This window comes from Platichthys flesus, chromosome 6 (assembly GCF_949316205.1).
Source record: "Platichthys flesus chromosome 6, fPlaFle2.1, whole genome shotgun sequence".
Lineage (NCBI taxonomy): Eukaryota > Metazoa > Chordata > Actinopteri > Pleuronectiformes > Pleuronectidae > Platichthys > Platichthys flesus.
Genome location: NC_084950.1, coordinates 15,510,826 through 15,528,967, shown reverse-complemented (window position 1 = coordinate 15,528,967; position 18,142 = coordinate 15,510,826). Strand labels below are relative to the sequence as shown.

General features: G+C 41.1%; 1 protein-coding gene across 10 annotated transcripts in view; it reads right to left on the bottom strand.

The window, feature by feature from the left end:
* The window catches only part of tjp1b (tight junction protein 1b), a 53,509-nt gene that overhangs the window by 9,845 nt on the left and 25,522 nt on the right, over positions 1 to 18,142 (bottom strand). For 6 of the 10 annotated variants that reach the window (XM_062389517.1, XM_062389513.1, XM_062389518.1 and 3 more), the window contains 18 exons: positions 9,214 to 9,270; positions 8,356 to 8,480; positions 8,138 to 8,240; positions 7,605 to 7,920; positions 7,126 to 7,232; positions 6,005 to 6,173; positions 5,741 to 5,885; positions 4,089 to 4,225; positions 3,421 to 3,526; positions 2,788 to 2,938; positions 2,062 to 2,170; positions 1,766 to 1,985; positions 1,350 to 1,534; positions 1,160 to 1,255; positions 977 to 1,059; positions 671 to 881; positions 477 to 577; positions 13 to 363 (listed from right to left, as the gene is read on the bottom strand). In XM_062389517.1, coding sequence (XP_062245501.1) covers positions 13 to 363; positions 477 to 577; positions 671 to 881; positions 977 to 1,059; positions 1,160 to 1,255; positions 1,350 to 1,534; positions 1,766 to 1,985; positions 2,062 to 2,170; positions 2,788 to 2,938; positions 3,421 to 3,526; positions 4,089 to 4,225; positions 5,741 to 5,885; positions 6,005 to 6,173; positions 7,126 to 7,232; positions 7,605 to 7,920; positions 8,138 to 8,240; positions 8,356 to 8,480; positions 9,214 to 9,270 — 2,772 coding nt within the window. The remainder of the gene's footprint in view (positions 1 to 12; positions 364 to 476; positions 578 to 670; positions 882 to 976; positions 1,060 to 1,159; positions 1,256 to 1,349; positions 1,535 to 1,765; positions 1,986 to 2,061; positions 2,171 to 2,787; positions 2,939 to 3,420; positions 3,527 to 4,088; positions 4,226 to 5,740; positions 5,886 to 6,004; positions 6,174 to 7,125; positions 7,233 to 7,604; positions 7,921 to 8,137; positions 8,241 to 8,355; positions 8,481 to 9,213; positions 9,271 to 18,142) is intronic. The other 4 variants (XM_062389523.1, XM_062389515.1, XM_062389522.1 and 1 more) reach the window with 2 other exon arrangements.

The window sequence follows — 18,142 nt, the reverse complement described above, 5'->3', positions numbered from 1 at the left end:
TACCAACTTTACCTGCTGCGGTGTAGCCATCTTGAACCCGGCTGGGTCTATGCGACTTGATGGTTCAGGCTGCACAGGGTGCTGGTATCCAGGGTAACCAGGGGTGTCCTGAATTACAGGCGGGTCTTCTCGCACAGGCTCTGAAGAACGGGTGATGGCGGGCTCCGTCGGCAGACCCACCTCGTCATTCAGAGTCTCATCGAGCTCCTGGTCTGTATATGCTCCACCCTCTGTGTCTGTGTCCTCATAATCAGAAGTGTGTCGGCTGTCCGTACTGTACATGGAGTATTCGCTGCCTGGCGCCGACAGGTAGGACAGACGGTCATCGTGGATGTCCAAGTCATCCTCTGCATTGCCATCCGCCTGAGCAGAGCAGAGAGAAACGGTCACATGATGGCTCACCAAGTCAGACTAGCAGGACTCATATGATGTTCAGTGCAGTGGAATAGATCAACCAGTTGGCCACTTTTCCTCACCTTGCCCTCTGAAACCCAAACCAACTGGTTCTGCTGTTGCTGGATTGTTTCTTTCAGAGCTCCGTACCAGCCGTCGTTCATGTTGTTCATGTTGATGGTGGCTAAGAGAGAATAGTTTGTGTTACAATCAACAACCTAGGGGGAAAAAACTGTTAAAAAAAAAGACAATGCAGATATACATTTTGCACACTCACTGGTGAACAGGTGGTGGTTATTCTTCCTCAGTTTAATGGCTCGCTCATAGAGCTTCCTGGCGCTCTTCCTGGACTCAGGACACAGTCTGGTCCTCATGTTCTTCACACCCTGCTTATTATCTGGATTTAGGAAGACTACGATCGGATACCACTGAGCATAGTTCAGCCTATCCACAGCGTTCGGGGTGATGTCCAGCACAGCGTGTTTGTCCTTCATGGGTTAAAGAAAGGAAATGAGAGAGGTGAATAAAACATATCCATGGTGATATAATCCAAAATATGATAAAAAAAAGGAGGGTTACTCACTCTGTCAATAATCTGCTTGATGGTGTGAAGACGGATGATTCCTGAACTACGTTGGTCTGTTCCTGCATCTCTTGGTTCACTCTCTGGAAAATTTGGTACAAAAGATTTATGAAGAAAAATGTCTCAGTGCAGGTTTATTGGTGGTGGTCATCATCAATAAATTTACGACACATAAAAACATACTTGCAAGCTCAAACAGATCCGGCTCTTCTCTGGCGAGTTTTTCTCGAGCAACATCAGCAATGGGCCCAAAAATTACAACCGGTCTCAAGAAGCCAGCTGAACATAATCAAATACATAAATACAAAACTGAATCATTGTATTCTCACATTAACAGACTTTATAGCCTGACAGAAAAGATAAAATTCCTCACCCTCTCTCAGTACAACTCTTTCATAAGCTGGGAACTTTGTCTGGACCGGCTGGGAGGAGAGGTCCTCTCTGCTCTTCCTCAGGTTCCTCTTTGAGCTGCGAAGACCACGGAACCTCCAGAAGTCGGCCCTGTCCCCGCCCGCTGTTTTAGGGAGAGTGTATTGGACGCTGGAGAGCTGCTCCGCTCTGTTGACAAACAGCAGGAAGACAAGTTCTTAGTGTATCACAAGTTAATGGAGTGTCATAAAAAAAGTGTCACAGACTTGGCACAGCCAGCCTCAACACTGCCAGTACCTGAGGACATTACATGGCTATGATAATCATAACAAATGTATTACAAATGAGGGGACATGTCGTTCTTTTAGAGAACTTGACTGGAATTCAAAGCAGACACATAGTCTCTTAGTATGCGGTCACCTGTTCTTGTTGGGGATAATGCCTCTCTCAACCTCCTGGTGGTTCTTGCCAATGCGGATAGCCAGCCAGGAGCCCAGCTTGCCATTGTAGAGGGTGTCCACCACACGGAACACCTCGCCCTTGTTAAAGCTTAACCCATATGGAGATTCTTTTTCATACTCAAAGTGTGTCCGGATGTAGAAGGAGTCCCCAACATCAGACTCCACGATCCGCCGATACACTGAACAGGAAAGAGTAGTGAGTTAAACAATTTAGAAATTAAACCCTTGCTTCCTCTACTTTCTCACTTCACTTACCATCTTTCTTCTTCTGGGCCAGAATGGTGACCTCTTCACCCTTAGGAAGGTCCAAGAGGAACAGCACCGCCTCCTCTCGGATTATATTTGCAAAGTCTACATTATTTACCTGGAATTTAGGAAAACAGAGGTTAATGTTAAATGATTTAAGACTTTTAAGCTCAGGTTGTGGATATGGCTTTATTCTTTACAGACAGCATGAGAGAAAACACATGTAAATCTTTTAAGATAAAGGTTAACATAGCTCTTCCTGTTTTCAGCATTGCCTGGGTAACTGCAGGTTTAACTGCGCCGCAAGAATTCAAGACATTTGTCATTAAACTTGGAGAAAAGAGGAGGTGGTCCCAACAGAGAGATAAACGACTGTGAGGAAATGGGACAAACACGGCATAGGAAACCGTTTTTTGTGCATGTGATCTCTCTGGCCAATTGCTAAGAGACCGGCCAGGAGGCCGAGGAATTTTAGAGCAGCTAGTTTGTAAAAGCATGACTTAAAAAAGAAAAAAGGAAAAGCTTGAGGACGCATTCCCCATTAAACACGGCTGTTTACAGATACTATGAGCTGCCCACTGGGTAAACCAAAAGGAATAAAACGTGATTCTCTGTTGCACACACTAACAGGTCTCATTTTAAACTCCAAGCTTAATTTTACAGCAACTTTATAAAAAGGGCTTGATTTCAGCTGTCGGCTTGTACACTTGCTGTGTTAAAAATAAAGTGGCTCACCCTGAGAATTTGGTCGCCCTCCTCCAGGCCCTCCTTAGCAGCTGGGCTATCCTCCAGCACGCCGGCTACAAAGATGCCCACGTCATTCCCTCCCGCCAGACGCAGCCCCACGCTCTCCCCCTTCTTGAACTTCACCAGCTTCATGCTCGGCCTGAGGAAGAAAACAAGAGCTGGGCTGATTTCTTTGACATGCCATACTTTGATGGAAGTTACTTTTAACAAATACAAACTACGATTTATGAATAGTTAAGCATATATGTAAAATTGATGATGGATACAATACTATACAATCCTAGAGTAGATTTGAATACATTTCAATATGTTTGCTGCCAACAACAACAACCACAGTAAACGACTGTAAAATGTGTAGCGCACAACCAGCTGTAGAGAGTTGAGCACCCTTTAATAGTTAAATTGTTTATTTACCTTACGAGAAAACCTATAACATATAATTATATGTTTTGTGTCATTTGTTGTATAAATAGCTAAGGGGAAAGTTTAAAAGGTTTCCTTACAGCTGACTTCTTTTATTAACAAATTGAGCTGAGTCGTTATGAAGTAAGCACACATGGTGGATTTTGCTTTTTACCTAACTGGAAATCGTTCACATTTGCACATATTTGACTCTCTTACCGTAGAATACTGTCATCATGGGCAGCACTTGGCACAGGAGCATCAGAGGGACTGACGGGCAGGTCTACATCTGGCTGTCCAGGCTGAGCATACACCGGTTTGGGCTCTAAACATAAACACACACATAAAAACGTGTGTTGTTAATGCAAACTGATGGAAACATGTAAAACAGTTCTCCCAATATTTAAAAACAGAGGGATACTCCCCCACACACTGTCACAACTGCACATTAGTGCAGACCCTTATGTTTAAGTGAGAACAAGTACACAACTGTACACACACACACACACACACACAGTGTCCTGAGCAGGGAGGTCAAACAGAAAGGCACCAGAGTGCTGCTGGCTGGGGAGGAACGTCAGACTCGATCAACTCATACAGTTTATTTTCACTTGGCTTCAGGCAAATCCAGCCGGGCTCAGCAGGCGTCTGCATTTAAGTTTTTTATAGGCATTGTGCTTTTAAAAAAGGACAAAAATGGCCAGTTTAAACAAGATTTCACTTTACTATCTTGAAGGCATTTAATGTTCTGCTGCAAATGAAAGGCAGACGAATTAAGGCATTTTTATTTATTTACAAATGTCACAAGTGTTTATCAGATTAAAATCTGGATTAAAAAAAGGTTTCACACAATGATCTGGTTTAATGGCTGATGCCAAGTCTCTGACCTGGAAGCGGAGGAAGCTGTTTCTCCTCCCTGGCAATGGCCGTCTCCTTCGGTTTGGGTAAAGGAACGTCCTCCGGTAGCTTCACTGGTGTCGAAGCCGCTTTCGAGGTCCGTTCGTCATCACGACTTCTGTGACTGCTGACAAAAATAGATATTTTTGTACAGTTTATCTTTAGAAACACAAAGATGTAATATTATAAATAGTGTATTCTGGAGATGTTGATCTTGGGGGCAACAGGGAAGCTCTAAGGCTGCAAGTTGTTGGCCACACGCAACAATACCAATTGAAACCATAAGAAATTCTTCTACTGACTCCCGCCTGGTAACGACAAACAGCGCGAGTCTGAAGCTGTCTTAATCTTGAAGGTCACCACTTTTCCTTTCTACATTTTTTATGGTCTATTTTTAGAGGACCTTATCTAAAGTGTCAAAGCAGCTCCTGTCCTCCAGGTGAATTTTACTGTGTGGCTCTGGTTTAGGTTTGACTTAAAGCATTAACACTGTGATTTGACCAAATAACAGTCAGAAAATTTTAAATAATTACATAATTCCCCATTCTTGTCACTCCAATGTGTTTCTAATGAGGAATCCGTAGGGAACAGCAGTTAGCTAAGCAGGCTGACCGCTGGTCCAGATCTGTGGCTGTGACTCAGACCTTCTGGTCACATGCCTGTTCACTGGCACAGCTTAACTGGCAGAGTGCCGCTTTATTCACAGACTGGGTAACAAAGTTTGACGTTGCTGGACAGGGAACAAACTTTTTTTTCTTCTCAGTCCTAATCGAGACTCTACATTTAACTAATAACTTCCTGAACTGAGAGAAAATATTTAAAAGCTCTCAGATCAGGATGAGATAAATAACAACATCCTGTTCCCAAATCTCTTTCCTGTTAATTAAAATACTTGATCTCGATGCTTCTCCTGGAAACTACTAACACGATTTTTCTTTTGGCATCTTAATTTACACACACTCTTACAAAGAGGAGTCAGACATTGGCAGAAGAGAACAGAGAAAGTACAACAGATGAGTCACAAGTAAAAGAGGAGACAGATGACACTGATTGTCAAGTAAAATGAGTAAAGTAAAATGAGATGTGTGATCGTCTTAAGTCTTTTCAACTGATGTGTATTCATAATTCTTCATTTCTCTTTTGGAATCAAGGCTATCTTTAAAATAATTTGTCAAAGTTGCGACACCTAAAACAGAGCAAGACAAGAACACAACTATTCCTCTACTTTAAATCTATTCAGGGGTTACTACTACTATAAATACGACACACTCACTGAGGCTGATAAGATGACTTACGGTATTCTCCAGCTGTTGACGTGTAAAAGAAAGAAAAAGGCAAACAAATCTCATGAAGTGTGGATGAGATGACAGTATAATCCTTTGAGTTTAAAAGGAAGAATGGTGAAAAGTGGTCACTGCAGTCATGTGGCTTCTACCATCATTTTTCCCTTCACTTTCTTTTATTGATATGTGTTTTATTGTTTGTACTGGATTACTACTTATTATATCAACTGGAGAGAAAACAATACTGAGTTCATCTAAATGAAAATTTAAAAGAGATTAACATTTCACACTTAGTCGATTCTATTGCATTTCATTCATGACGACTCCAAACCATACATCTGTGGACAGACGGTCTTTACCTGCCATTGCTGATTTGAGGGGGCGAGTGTCTTGAGTGGTCTGAGGGCTCAGATCTTCTGTCTGGTGAGCGGGAGCGGCTGCTACGATGTCTGTCATGCGATCGATTGGAATGGTCGGATGCCAGAGACTGGATATCTGAAATGTCTGATCAAACAGGAGCCACTGGTCAACGACAGCAGGGTGGAGTGAAATTGGCGCTGACAAGTCCTGCTTTGAAGCTTTGCCCCATTTCAACTGAATGCAACTCTTAACACCCCTCTCACCATCTCTGTCAGAGGCGTTGGCTGAAGGAATGCTGTCATCGAGGTCGGGGATGTTCAGCAGGGTCGCCCTGTCGTCCCTCTGGACAACCATTTTTAGCTTGCCCTTTGACCTTTCTATCAGCTTCTTGGCGTCTATCAAGGAGAGGTTCTCCGTCACTGTACCATTGATCTGAGAGTATTAGGGTTGAAAAAAGACGATTAAGCATGGCTGTGACAAGTAATATTTTCTATCACAGCTACAGAATTTGAAAAAGGGTGATGAATAAAATAAAGATGCTTTTGTTTCACATGAAATAAAACAGGGTTTCTGTTAGTTTCAACAACTGTTTTGCAGGCCATCATGAAGGGAAATACGATAGTTCTGACTAGGTATCCGAGTCCCTTTATGACTTACATCCATAATTTAATACTGTAAAAGATTCTATTTACTTATTAGTTCCATGTTGGTCTGTTAGTAGATTTATTGAAGTGTTCTTACATCCGTATCATTAAGAAAAAACCTAAGCACACAGACACATTACAAACTACGCACATCTCTTTCAATTCAGTATACTCAATTTAAGACCCTGTACAATATAACGGTCCTATGAAGAGTTATGTTTGGACTATAACTGCACCATTTTAGGGGGACAAGATCAGAAGCAAATGCAAATGTGACACTAGTCGTTTGAAAAGCTATGATAAGCATCACAAACAAGGGAAAATAAGATGCAGTAAAGTCATCGAATGAGTATTATTGACCTTCATAATATAATTTGTTTATTTAAAGAAAGTAGCGCAATGTGAAAATTATACATATGTGAAATTACTGGTTCAGTTGAGACTCATTTTGAAAATTCCTGGTGAATAAATGATTTAACCTTTGCATTATTAACATAGTTCATTACATTTTTCTCAAAAATGTGAAATCACCAAGCAGCAAATTAAATTAGACCTTAGACATAAGCACAGGTGTTGGTGTAACATGATATATATACATATGATCAATTATTTTTGTTTCAAAAGCAAAATGTAAAATGGAGAATAATGTTCAATAGTTTCTTAAATATTTGATGATGTTAACATATCAAATGTTCACCAGGCTTGTTGTCTCCACCCCCACTCCTCTCCTTCTGTCTCACCTTCAGTACAACATCCCCTTCCTGGATATTGCCATCCCTGGCTGCCAGACTCTCAGGGGAAATGTCCTTGACAAAGATATGGCTGGCCAGGCGCAGGCCATATTCTGCTTACAAAGTGAACGGCAGCAACAAAGATAATGTTAGCACAGAGTTCTCGTAACCGCACCACACTGACCACACTTTGCTTGGAGAGCCGCTGCTCCCAGAGGGATTAACGGTACTGATTAAAGAAGATTAATTGCTCTTCTACTTAGATTTACTTGAGTTGGATTTAGCTGTGGCTGGCAAGTTTTGTTTACTCTGGCCCATGACCAATGCTGATTTGAAGGTCTTATTCTCTTCTGAAAGCCTGGCTGTCTGGTAGTAGTGGGGTAAATAAAATGGCAGGTGATTTCTTGGATTACCAGCGGCTGTAATAGGTTCAAAAGACACTAAACTCTCTTGCTTACGCTTTCTATCCCCGACTTTGCGAGCCTCACCTTCATTTTTGCGTGATTTCACAAGTGTGACCTTGGCAGGACGTGGGGGCAGGTTATGCGAGCGGCGGTCTGAGCGTGGGGAGAGACTCCTCTCCCGTGAGACGCTGCGCTCGCGTTCCCTGTCCCTTCGCCCGCTGCTCCGGCCGCTGCGCCTGCCCATGGCCCCGCCCATACCACTGTAAGCACCACTGCGTCCACTCCGTGTCTCATATATCTCTTCATCGTAACTGTCCTCCTCTTCGTCATGCTCTGACATAGTTTCCCTCTCCCCCAGGCGGCCCATGGGGACATGCACCTTCCTCTTCCGTCGAATTGTCTGAGGGAAATGAGATTTGACAGCAGCCTGATGACGACCACTCACTTACACCAAGGTGAATCAATCACACTTCGCATACGAGTCAACAGTAAAATTCCACCATTAATATACATATGACAAAAACATTGTCGTCCCTGATTTTGGTTTAACGTTCTAATAATTATTTCTATTCCTACAACTTGTCCTATTTCATTCATAATGGGACTTTGATACTCACAATTTTGGCAATTTTCCCACTTTTACGAAGCTGCTGGACGGCGTACGCGTGCTCCACATTGTCCATGGAGACAGCATTGACCATAACCACTCTGTCATTTTCTCTGCAGAGGGGGGACACAGAACAGACAGGCTTGAATCTTTCTGGAGCAGGCAGGGTAATTTAATACTAGTAACCAGCAATATAACTGGAATGCTAATAATGGAAGATAATCTTACTGCAGTAGCCCTTCTGCTGGGCCTCCTTTCAGGACATCTGAGATGACAATGGAGGTCTCACCACTCTGAAAATGAGGGTTATCCCGACCTCCAGATATGGCAATCCCGAAGCCAAACCCTGGTGCCTGCACACATAGAATCAAATACATTAGGACACTGACAATACAAAAATACAATAGATCATGAAAGTTTGGTTAAAGAAGATCATCAACTGCTACATAAGCCATTAGAGCATTTTTTGGGTTGTGTGTCAACCAAAACTATTATTTATATATGAAAATCTGATTATACCAAAACAGAGAGCATATTTCACAAGAAGAGAGGCCGCATGTTGGATCTCATGAAGCCAATCATTACTTTGGGGTGTCTGGTTGTAAGGCCCTTCTGGGCAGAATGTCACAATATACTGACAAGCATACTTGACACTGACATACCCCTGCCATAATGTTTCTAGGGAATATAAATCTTAAGGCAAGGCAATCTGATAAATGTATGCTTTGGTATCATATAAAAAAGCCCTCACGAGGCACTGGTTTCTTCCTCAGCCTCCCACCGTGGAGGATTGGATAGGCAGTGTCAACGACTTTCGAAAAAGATTAAAATAAAGTTCTCTCAATTTCCACAAAACTAACAGTTAAATTTTGGACTAAGTGCGTTAAATAAATAAACCTCTGAGTCAGAAAGAAATATCTCAGATTTAATACAGTACTATATAGGAGATAGAAATGAAAGAATGGAGTGATGGGACAAAGACATGAAGTGGATAGAAAGGACAGACAGATGCTGAGACCAAAAACAGGTTTCAACATAGTGTAAGTAGATGTAGAGTGAAAATAAGGGAGGAGAAGAGATACCTACCCTGTGTAGCGTAACAGTGTGCTGTTCCCAAATGACAGTCTCCTCCATCGCTGCGCTCTGGAGGAAAGAGATAAGAATGTGATTAACACAAGAGGCCCAGCACAGCAACGTAAACAATGGACTGATCATCCTTCAGACAGTCAACATACTGTATGTCCAGTTAACACTTGTGATAAAATATAATATTGTAAAGCTTTATATAGTGTGTGATATTGTTTATTTATAAACTTGGGGAAGAATTTTGTTTGTATTTAATTATTTGCATCTCGTGAAAACGATAAACAATATGAGAAAACCAGTCCTAGTTTAACTGCGCACTCCACAGATCAAAATTTGATACAAACTGTCACAACCACTCACATTCACACTGCCAAACAGACCACATACCATCAACATACTGGTGTCAGTATGGAAACACTCTCCTTTATAGTGGGTGCACGGTATGAGCCCCCATGTTTACAGTGCACTGAATACAATAGGTACAATGATAAACACTGTGATAGATACAATGAGACCCCACGGACAGTGAGTTAGATATTAAAGCGCACACTCCATCACATTAACAAGCGGAGAGGATAAGATGAAGGTCGACTCATTCAGCTGGTGGGTCAGCACTGTTCCCTGCACCCCGCTGCTCAATTCTAATCTCTTCTTCTGTATCATCTCACCTCCACCACAATCTCACGACACATTAGACATTCAATGAGTGCATATAAAATACTATCAGGTCCGTCCCTTTGGGGGAAATTACAACCCACATCAGCACCTAATGCAATAACTCCCATTTGTCATGTAAATTGGTCCAAGGTCTGCGACCTTAATAGCTGAGACCATCACACATTTTCCTCCTGCTTTGCTGGTAATTTCTCTGACACAACTGAACACTTAAAATAAGTCCAGCTAGGCAGAAAACTCAAGGGGAAGAATGATCTCATGTTGCGGCACATTAAAGCATAGTGACAGAAGAGCAAAGGGAGATGAATCATAATAGATTCAAATCATGAAAGCATATCAAAAGCAGCATCAGTCCCAGTGTTTGGACCCTCAGTGTTGTCAACTTCAATCCAAAAGCAACTGCAAATTCTCCAGCTTCATGTTGACGTAGGATGTAAACTCACAGCATGACAAACAGATCCCAAAAGTGTTTATGATGTACTGGAAGAGCCAAAGCTAAAAAAAAGAGGCAAAAATACACCTTGAACAAACATCTACTCCATTTTAAACTAGGATGGCACTTAATAGAGCGCAAGCCTCGGCAAAGGTAAAAAAGTCGCCTCAAAGTCAATAAAGCTGAACATTATTTCCCACACTCCCACATATCAGTTCCCTAAATATATCAGCTTTTCTTCATCATGATGCATGTACTATTGTCTGGGTAAATGGGGAAAATTTAAAAAACAAGTTCTCAGAATGTTAAAGACAGGCTAATTCTTTCTGAGTGCATGTCCCATCCTAAAACCAAGTATAAGGATGGGACAAATCTGTTCAAAGATCTTTGAGTAATTCTACTGACAAATAAAAAAACAAGGGCAAATCTTAGTACGGTAATATAAAGAGCAGTCTGAGGAAGTAACTTCGCGAACAGTCCCTGCTGCCATCCTGCTTATTGTTTTACCACCACAGCTTCCTTAAACACTTTGTACTTGTTTCTGTCGAAACCTGTCAGCCAAGCGCCAAACGTGAGCTGGCATCTGGGAACACAGGCAGCTGAATAAATGGGCACAAGTGGCCCCAGAAAAGTCTCAGCTAAGCAACAAAAGTCATAAATTCTCCAAGCAGCCTATGGTGGGACTCACACAAAGAGGGGAGAACAAAAGTTTGAACAAGGGAACTCCTCTTTGCGTTTTGCGGTGAATACACTGCATTTGAAAAAGGAAAAAAGGACAACTGAATATTGAAAAGACGGCTGGAGACGAAAGCATGGATTGTCAGCGGAAGGCTTGCTCTTCAGGGAGGAGGATTTGTCCCTGTATCTTCTTGATTAGCTCTGTGGAAGGAAGCGCTGACGGAAAGAAGTAATTTTGTCTAAATTTATAGAGGGTTTGCCTCTGAACAGAAAGTAATGGAGGCAACTGTTCCCTGTTGACATTCTCACAATCTAAATCTTTATAGACATTAATGCAGCTTAACGCAAACATGCACACACACAAACGCAAAACTGTTTGGGCCCTATGTAGCAGTGGTAATGTGAGAAATGTGATTTTCTTGTCTGGAAAATACGATTATAGAATGCTTACTATGTCACATCCAATATAAATAAATCCCCATAAAATTAATGGGATGTAAAATCTCAGATGGAGCAGAAGAGGAGGAATCTAAGATGGAGTAAAAAAGAAACTGAATTTAAGAGTGTGTGTGTGTGTGGGGGGGGGGGGGGGGGGTTGGTGGATCAGGTCTAGCAGGGTCCTGCATCTCTCCCTCTCCTCCCACACCCCACCCTTCCCTCTTTCTCGCTCCCTCGCTCAATCAAGAACACACCCACACACACAACCACACAAATACACACACACCTTTCATTATGGAGGGATGTAATTTTGTTTGCTCTTCTTGCAGAGCCTGTTGCTCTGGTAACAGAGGGGGAACAGCGTGGGGTTGTTTAAGATGTCTGACATTTTCAGGTCGTGTCTTAAGGTTTCTCTCAACTGGGGAAGGTTAAAGAAAGACACTGAATTAATCTAAAAAGCAAAAACCTTCTTTACATTTTAGATGAGCCCTATTTATTTCCAGCTCTGCCTGCAGCTAAATACAGTCTGGTCCGCTCAACTAGCAAACACAAAGATGTCACCATTTTAGAAAACCTCAAAAGTGCCGTTCTTTGAGGGATTTAAAGACTCAAAATCTTTAGACTTTAAACCAAAATGTTAGGGCCTGATTCTCAGCCAAAGGCGCTAATCTCAACAGGCGAGTAAACAGTAGAGGAGGAAAAAGTTTGTCATAGTTTATTTGAGCTGTGTGGACTCTCTCTGCACTGCTCCTGTGTACAGTTTGTAGTAAAGTCTCGTCAGCATTCACTGACTGATGAGTTTTTGTGGCACTGTTGAGTACGCCCTTTATGGCCACAAACCACTTGTGCCAACAGAAGCTTCATGCCACAAGCCGGAGCCAGGGCTGGCAGCCGCTCCACAGCGGAGACACACCATGTCAGCTGGGTCATGCTTGGGGGATTACAAACCCGGCAACTTGGGAGCCAGCACAGCAACACACAGATGGACACGACACAGCTGAGGGTGGAGAACGTGCAGGAAAGCTGTGGTCAAAATGGACTGTGTAGGGTCAATACCCAAAATGGTAAACAGCAACGTTTTTTAATAAACCGACTGTGGCATATTCCTCTGCAACTGAACAAACTTGGTGCACGTCGTTCAAGTGCTCTACAAACCAAATCTGAAGCTATTCATTTCAAATTCATTTAGAGATTCATTTAGGATTCATTATAATAATGTAGAGTAAAAATAATCTGTTGATAAATCAATTAGTTGTTTTTTAATCTGATTTTTTTTTTCTATTTTTACAATTTATCATTTAACTTTATTCGATAATTGAAATAATAGTGACTCACTGATTCCAGCTTCTCAAATATTTGTTTTTTTAAAGTCTTCTGTGATTGTAAACTGAAATTTTTGTTCAGACATTTTAAGAAGGACATAATCAGTTCTGCTAAGCTGCGACTGCAATTTTTTAGCCATTTGTTTACATACTATAGACCAGTGGTTCTCAACCTTTTTTCAGTGACGTACCCCCTTTGAAGAAAAAATTCTGCCGAGTACCCCCTGACCAGCGCAAAGCATTTTTGGTTGAAAGAAAGATGTAATGTGATTTATTAATCCTTGTAACTAGACACATTCAAATTTAAAACTCCATCAATTTCCATAACATTGCTCATTTGTAGTGGTCTCTCTTGAACTATTTGTAAATAAAAAGATATAAAAATAACTAGACTTTTATTATTATCTCAATATAAATAAAGATTTGTGCACATCAAAATAATTATCAACTTAAAGTGACCTCTTTTGGGATCATAATAAAGATATGTTCTCAAACTGAACTCATGAACTTAATTATAGCTAAACACTTCTTCCCAAAAAATGAATCATTAACTTAGTTTTAAATAAAAGATTAGCTCAAAACATATTGTTTTTATATTTATCATCTTAAAATATCTTCTTTAAGGATCGAAAAGAATACTGACAGGTAGCTTGTTTCCGCTTGCTTCTGGGAGGCTTTTCGCATCGTGTCTTGAGATGACCTGAATTCAGAAAGTTTCCTCTTAAAAAACTTAGGCGGCTTACCAACATGACTTTCATGTTTTGTCTGGAGATACCATGGAAGATGTGGTGGCTTAATGCCACTGTTGACTAATCTCTCCCCACAGAAAAAAAACAAAAAGTGTAAATAACCCAATCTATGTTAATGTTAATATTGGTGAAGTGTCTTTCTGTTATTTTTATTGTGAAATATTTGTTCGCTTTAAGGTCATACAATTTCATTTCCGCTTTTGTATTACATGCTTTTATTTTGAAAGGGTACCGGTAGAGACGCGGACTTCTTGTTCTGAATCATTAACTTCACAACGGAAAACTTTTACGTTTTAGCGAGCCTCAGAAGAGGCACAAGCTCTCACGGTGTTGTTTAGGGAAGGCTCTCTGCTCTGGTTTCGCCTTCTTTGGCGCTTGTCCCTCCGTGTTTCAGCAGCATTGCTGCTGCACTTCAACTCGACTCCATTGTTGAAGTTTTCAAGGCAGGTGATGACAGGCGATGACAGGTGGCGTGTGCCAGGTTGGGTCAAACCATCGGTATGGGGGAGATTCTGTTTTTTTAGGATAATTAAATTTAAAAGCCTACTGAATATAAAATTTAGTTCATAAAATTACACTTATATTATATTGAATATTTGAATATAAGTAACATTTTTCAAGGATTTTTGAATGGATGCTAATTTTAAATATAAAAAAAAAAAATCTCAAGTACCCCCTGGAGTACCTTCAAGTACCCCCAGGGGTCCGCGTACCCCCATTTGAGAATCACTGCTATAGACCAAATGAGTCAGTTTATTAATTATGAAGAAACACAAATTATTTACAGCGCTACATTGTTTATGAATCGATGGATTCAATGTATCTAATTTATTTGTATCATTTAATTAATAAAATTGTAAAATTATATAACTATAAATTCTGTTATTTCTAAAATACGGATCTGTTAATTGACACCTTGATTAACTGTTTCAGCCTTCAACCAATTGTATAAATCCACTGACAAACTGGTGACCATTGTGTTTGTAGCTAATAAATCATCTATAAGCCAGTCAGTACAATGTAATATTAGCAAATGTTGGCTTAATATCTATTAGCGACTTTGACAGGGTATGTATTGTTCAACAGTTGTTTTCATTTAATGTTAACCCCAAACTATAGAACAATCATCTTTGTCGTCAGAGTGCTAACCTAACATGACCCATGAAGAGGCAAGAGTTTTATTTTCTATTCTATTTGGAATATAATAAAAAAATGTAATAACACTCTGTTCAGCAGAAAACCTATATCATATTTCTTCTGAAAAAGCGATAAGGTGAGGTGTTCAATACAATGAATAAGAGAATAGATTTTGTGCTGTAGTGTGGTTTCAGGGTGAAACCCGTTCTTGGACGAACGGTGCTAAAAATAGTTCTCATTAATTCTGCTGTTGTGATGCTGCAACAGAATGATCTAAGGGAAACTTGCAGCATGAACACTGGAGAACATTTAATAACCTTTTGTTGTATTAAATGCCACGGATCGACTGAAACAAATGATGCAGTGCAGCGAAGAAAATGCATTCACTCCTCCCTAGTGCCAATTTGTTGAATTTGTCTGTGGTGTCTGAGGAAAACAAAGACAGACAGATCAGTTTCAAGTGCAGGGAAAGAAAATGTGGCCACTCAAACAAGAAGCACAATTAGAGCCCGACCAATACAGTCTTTTGGGGACCGATACTGATATTAAAAAGTAAAAAGTTACATTATATTTATATATAGATTATATAAAGCTCCATCAGCAAACATAAATGCCAATGCTGATATGTCAGTATCAGCATTGGCTGTCAGTAAGGCTCTAATAACAATGTTGATGCTGAGATTCACAGAACATAATGGCATTGGTATAAAAACCAAATTAAATTGCCTTTGAGAAACCTAATAAAACCTCAAATTATATTGTTTTCCTGTCAAAGTTAGAAGAAAACCACAATTGACCACAATTCCTTTTTTCTGTATAAATTTCAATTTTTGATGATAAGGTTGAGATAAGGCAAACACTAATTTTCTGTAGAATTCTAACTCTAAACCAGCTTACTTCCAGAACTCTGCGGCCAAAAGACAGAAAACAACAACAGAATCACACTCTACTGTGGCTGCCGGCACTGAAGCAGCAAACAAGTAGAATAAGATGATTGATGACTTCAGAAATTGAGAACGATGTGCTGGGGAGTGCTGACAACTGCTAACCCCCCCACCCCCGCCCCTGCTTTGGAGCATATACTCTAATGCTAACGGAGGCCCCTGCCTTAGCACCAGCAGGTCCACTGAGAGATAAATGACACTGCACATACAACATGGTGAGACACTACTGCAGACCTCTAACGGAGGACAGACAGTAGCAGAGATGTAGCATTCCACGAGCGTTGAGAAGGTCAAGAGATGAAACCTTTTAAATGTGACATAAAACTTAATGACCAACCATCACAGCCTCAAAAGGCACACACTTGCATAATTTAAAGGCTTCAGTAAAACAGACGTAGACCTAAGCCCTTCTTCTCGTTGCTTTAAGATTCAAATAAAACTGGATGCGTAGAAGATCAGGGGTACTTACATCAGTTCATCCTGGTCACTCCAGAGGACGCATACAAAAGCATCTCAAACCTCAAGCTACTTCTTAGTAAATCCAGCAGGAGATTCCTGCAGACGCACAGCCTCAGTGCATGACCGCACCAGTCATTGCTGGGAGCCACCTGCCCACAGCCCCCCCCCCCCCCGTCCTTTCTCTTTCCTCAGCTCGGAGAACAACTTAAATTACGACCACAGGTGAGGGGTTAAGAAACACACCCTGCAACGACGCCCTCACGCTTCCTCTGACCAGCACAGGTCTGAATCCTCTCCCAGCATCTTGCCTCAGAATGTGTGCCTCCTTCAACTCTCTCCTCACACGCTCATGGGATCGAAGCAAATCCCTTCTGGCTTGGCAGCGATCTGTGTGGGATCTGCAGTTCCGCTACAGCATGGGACTCCTCTGTACTAGCGAACATCCATCCGCAGTGTAAACTGCTGTATTGGACTTAACCCTTGAGCTGCCACGTTGAACCAGAGCAGAATCTATCAATTCCCTCTCTGCACGTGGAGTATTATGCACCCCTCCTCCCCAGGTGTGCTGCATTACATGCATTCATTATGTCAGTGATGTCCCGCTGAAGATGATCTGGTCAGTCATCATACACATGTGTAGCATGCGGAAATGATATGAAGTATGTTTATACTGCAGACAACATAAACACAATCAGCACTACAGCTCACCTCTAACATTAAATCAAACAGTATTAACAGTTGCTAATAAAGCTCATGAAACAAGGGAGAGTAGAAGCAGGCTAAGAGCAAAGCAAAGGGAAACATGTGTGTTGTGTAACATCCCACATACATCAAAGGGTTTTCAGACAAATGTTGTCATCAGAGCAAAACATGGTGGTGGAAGCTGTGTGTTATAATAACCTTTTAATAAGAATGAATGATTCAAACGCCACTTTGCGAAGAAGCAGATACATCACTGACCTATTCCGTGTGCTTCTGTGTCTTTATAATAGTTAAATAAGACTAACATTTTATTACATAATCAACGACGTGTGACAACCACTAACATGGCATTATTCTGAAAATAACATAATATATGAGATTTCAAGAAAAAGACCCAAACAATGGAAAACAAAATCAAGCCTGTTTAAATTTGTTTTAGTAGTTGAGTCATTTTCTCCCACCATTGTTAAGGCAAATGTGTTTTCTACAGAGGAACATAGTGCATGACTGCACAAACATGTGAATTCATCCTAGGGCAACTTCAAGCTACTGCAGTGTGTGCCAACCACATACACTGAAGCGTTCCTTGTTGTCTATGAAGAGCCGTATTCTCCCTCATCACCAACAGGAAATACATGGTCGACACAACCATATTAAAGTCTGGGACTACTTGTCTCCTCACAATGCAACATTTGTTGTATCACATTGAGAGAATCTTCTGTACTTATGTGCCGTATCAGAGACGACTGTGGCAGCATTTCAGACATGATCAGAAGGTTATCCACATAAACCTCAGGGTGCCTTAGTATGATGCTAAATCATGAGGTATCGTCTCAACATCATATACTTTAACATCCCCTAATGCCTGTAGCACAAAGCTTTTTCCTTATAAAAAGTCCTGACATTTATGAGACTGTTATTTCTGATACCGCTTCATTTGCATACCCAGTGCAGCCTTTGTCCTGCTGTCTTTGTCACCACCGCTGACACAGATGCACTGAGCATCCATAAAAAGTAAATGGATGACTCAGCTGAGAATGGATTAACATAGTGCTAATACAGATTAGTTTGTGTCTGTGCAGGAGCAGATACCGAAAGTAAATATACAACAAATACACTAAATACATTTGACGGGGGGGCAAACAAGGTCAAACAGAATTAAACACAAATAAGGAGTTACAGGCTAGATTAATCTGTGCAATAATACACTCAATAGCAAACTAAGGCCCAAGGCCATGTAGGTCATGACATCCCACTATCAGTCAGGATAGTGATGGAGTTGGACAAGCTTGACAGAGTCACTGCTGGCAAAGGGGATGAGTTAAATTTACATCCCTCAGAGCAGAGCCTGAGAGAGGTGACAGATTCCACACATAGTTGGCTCTCTCTACT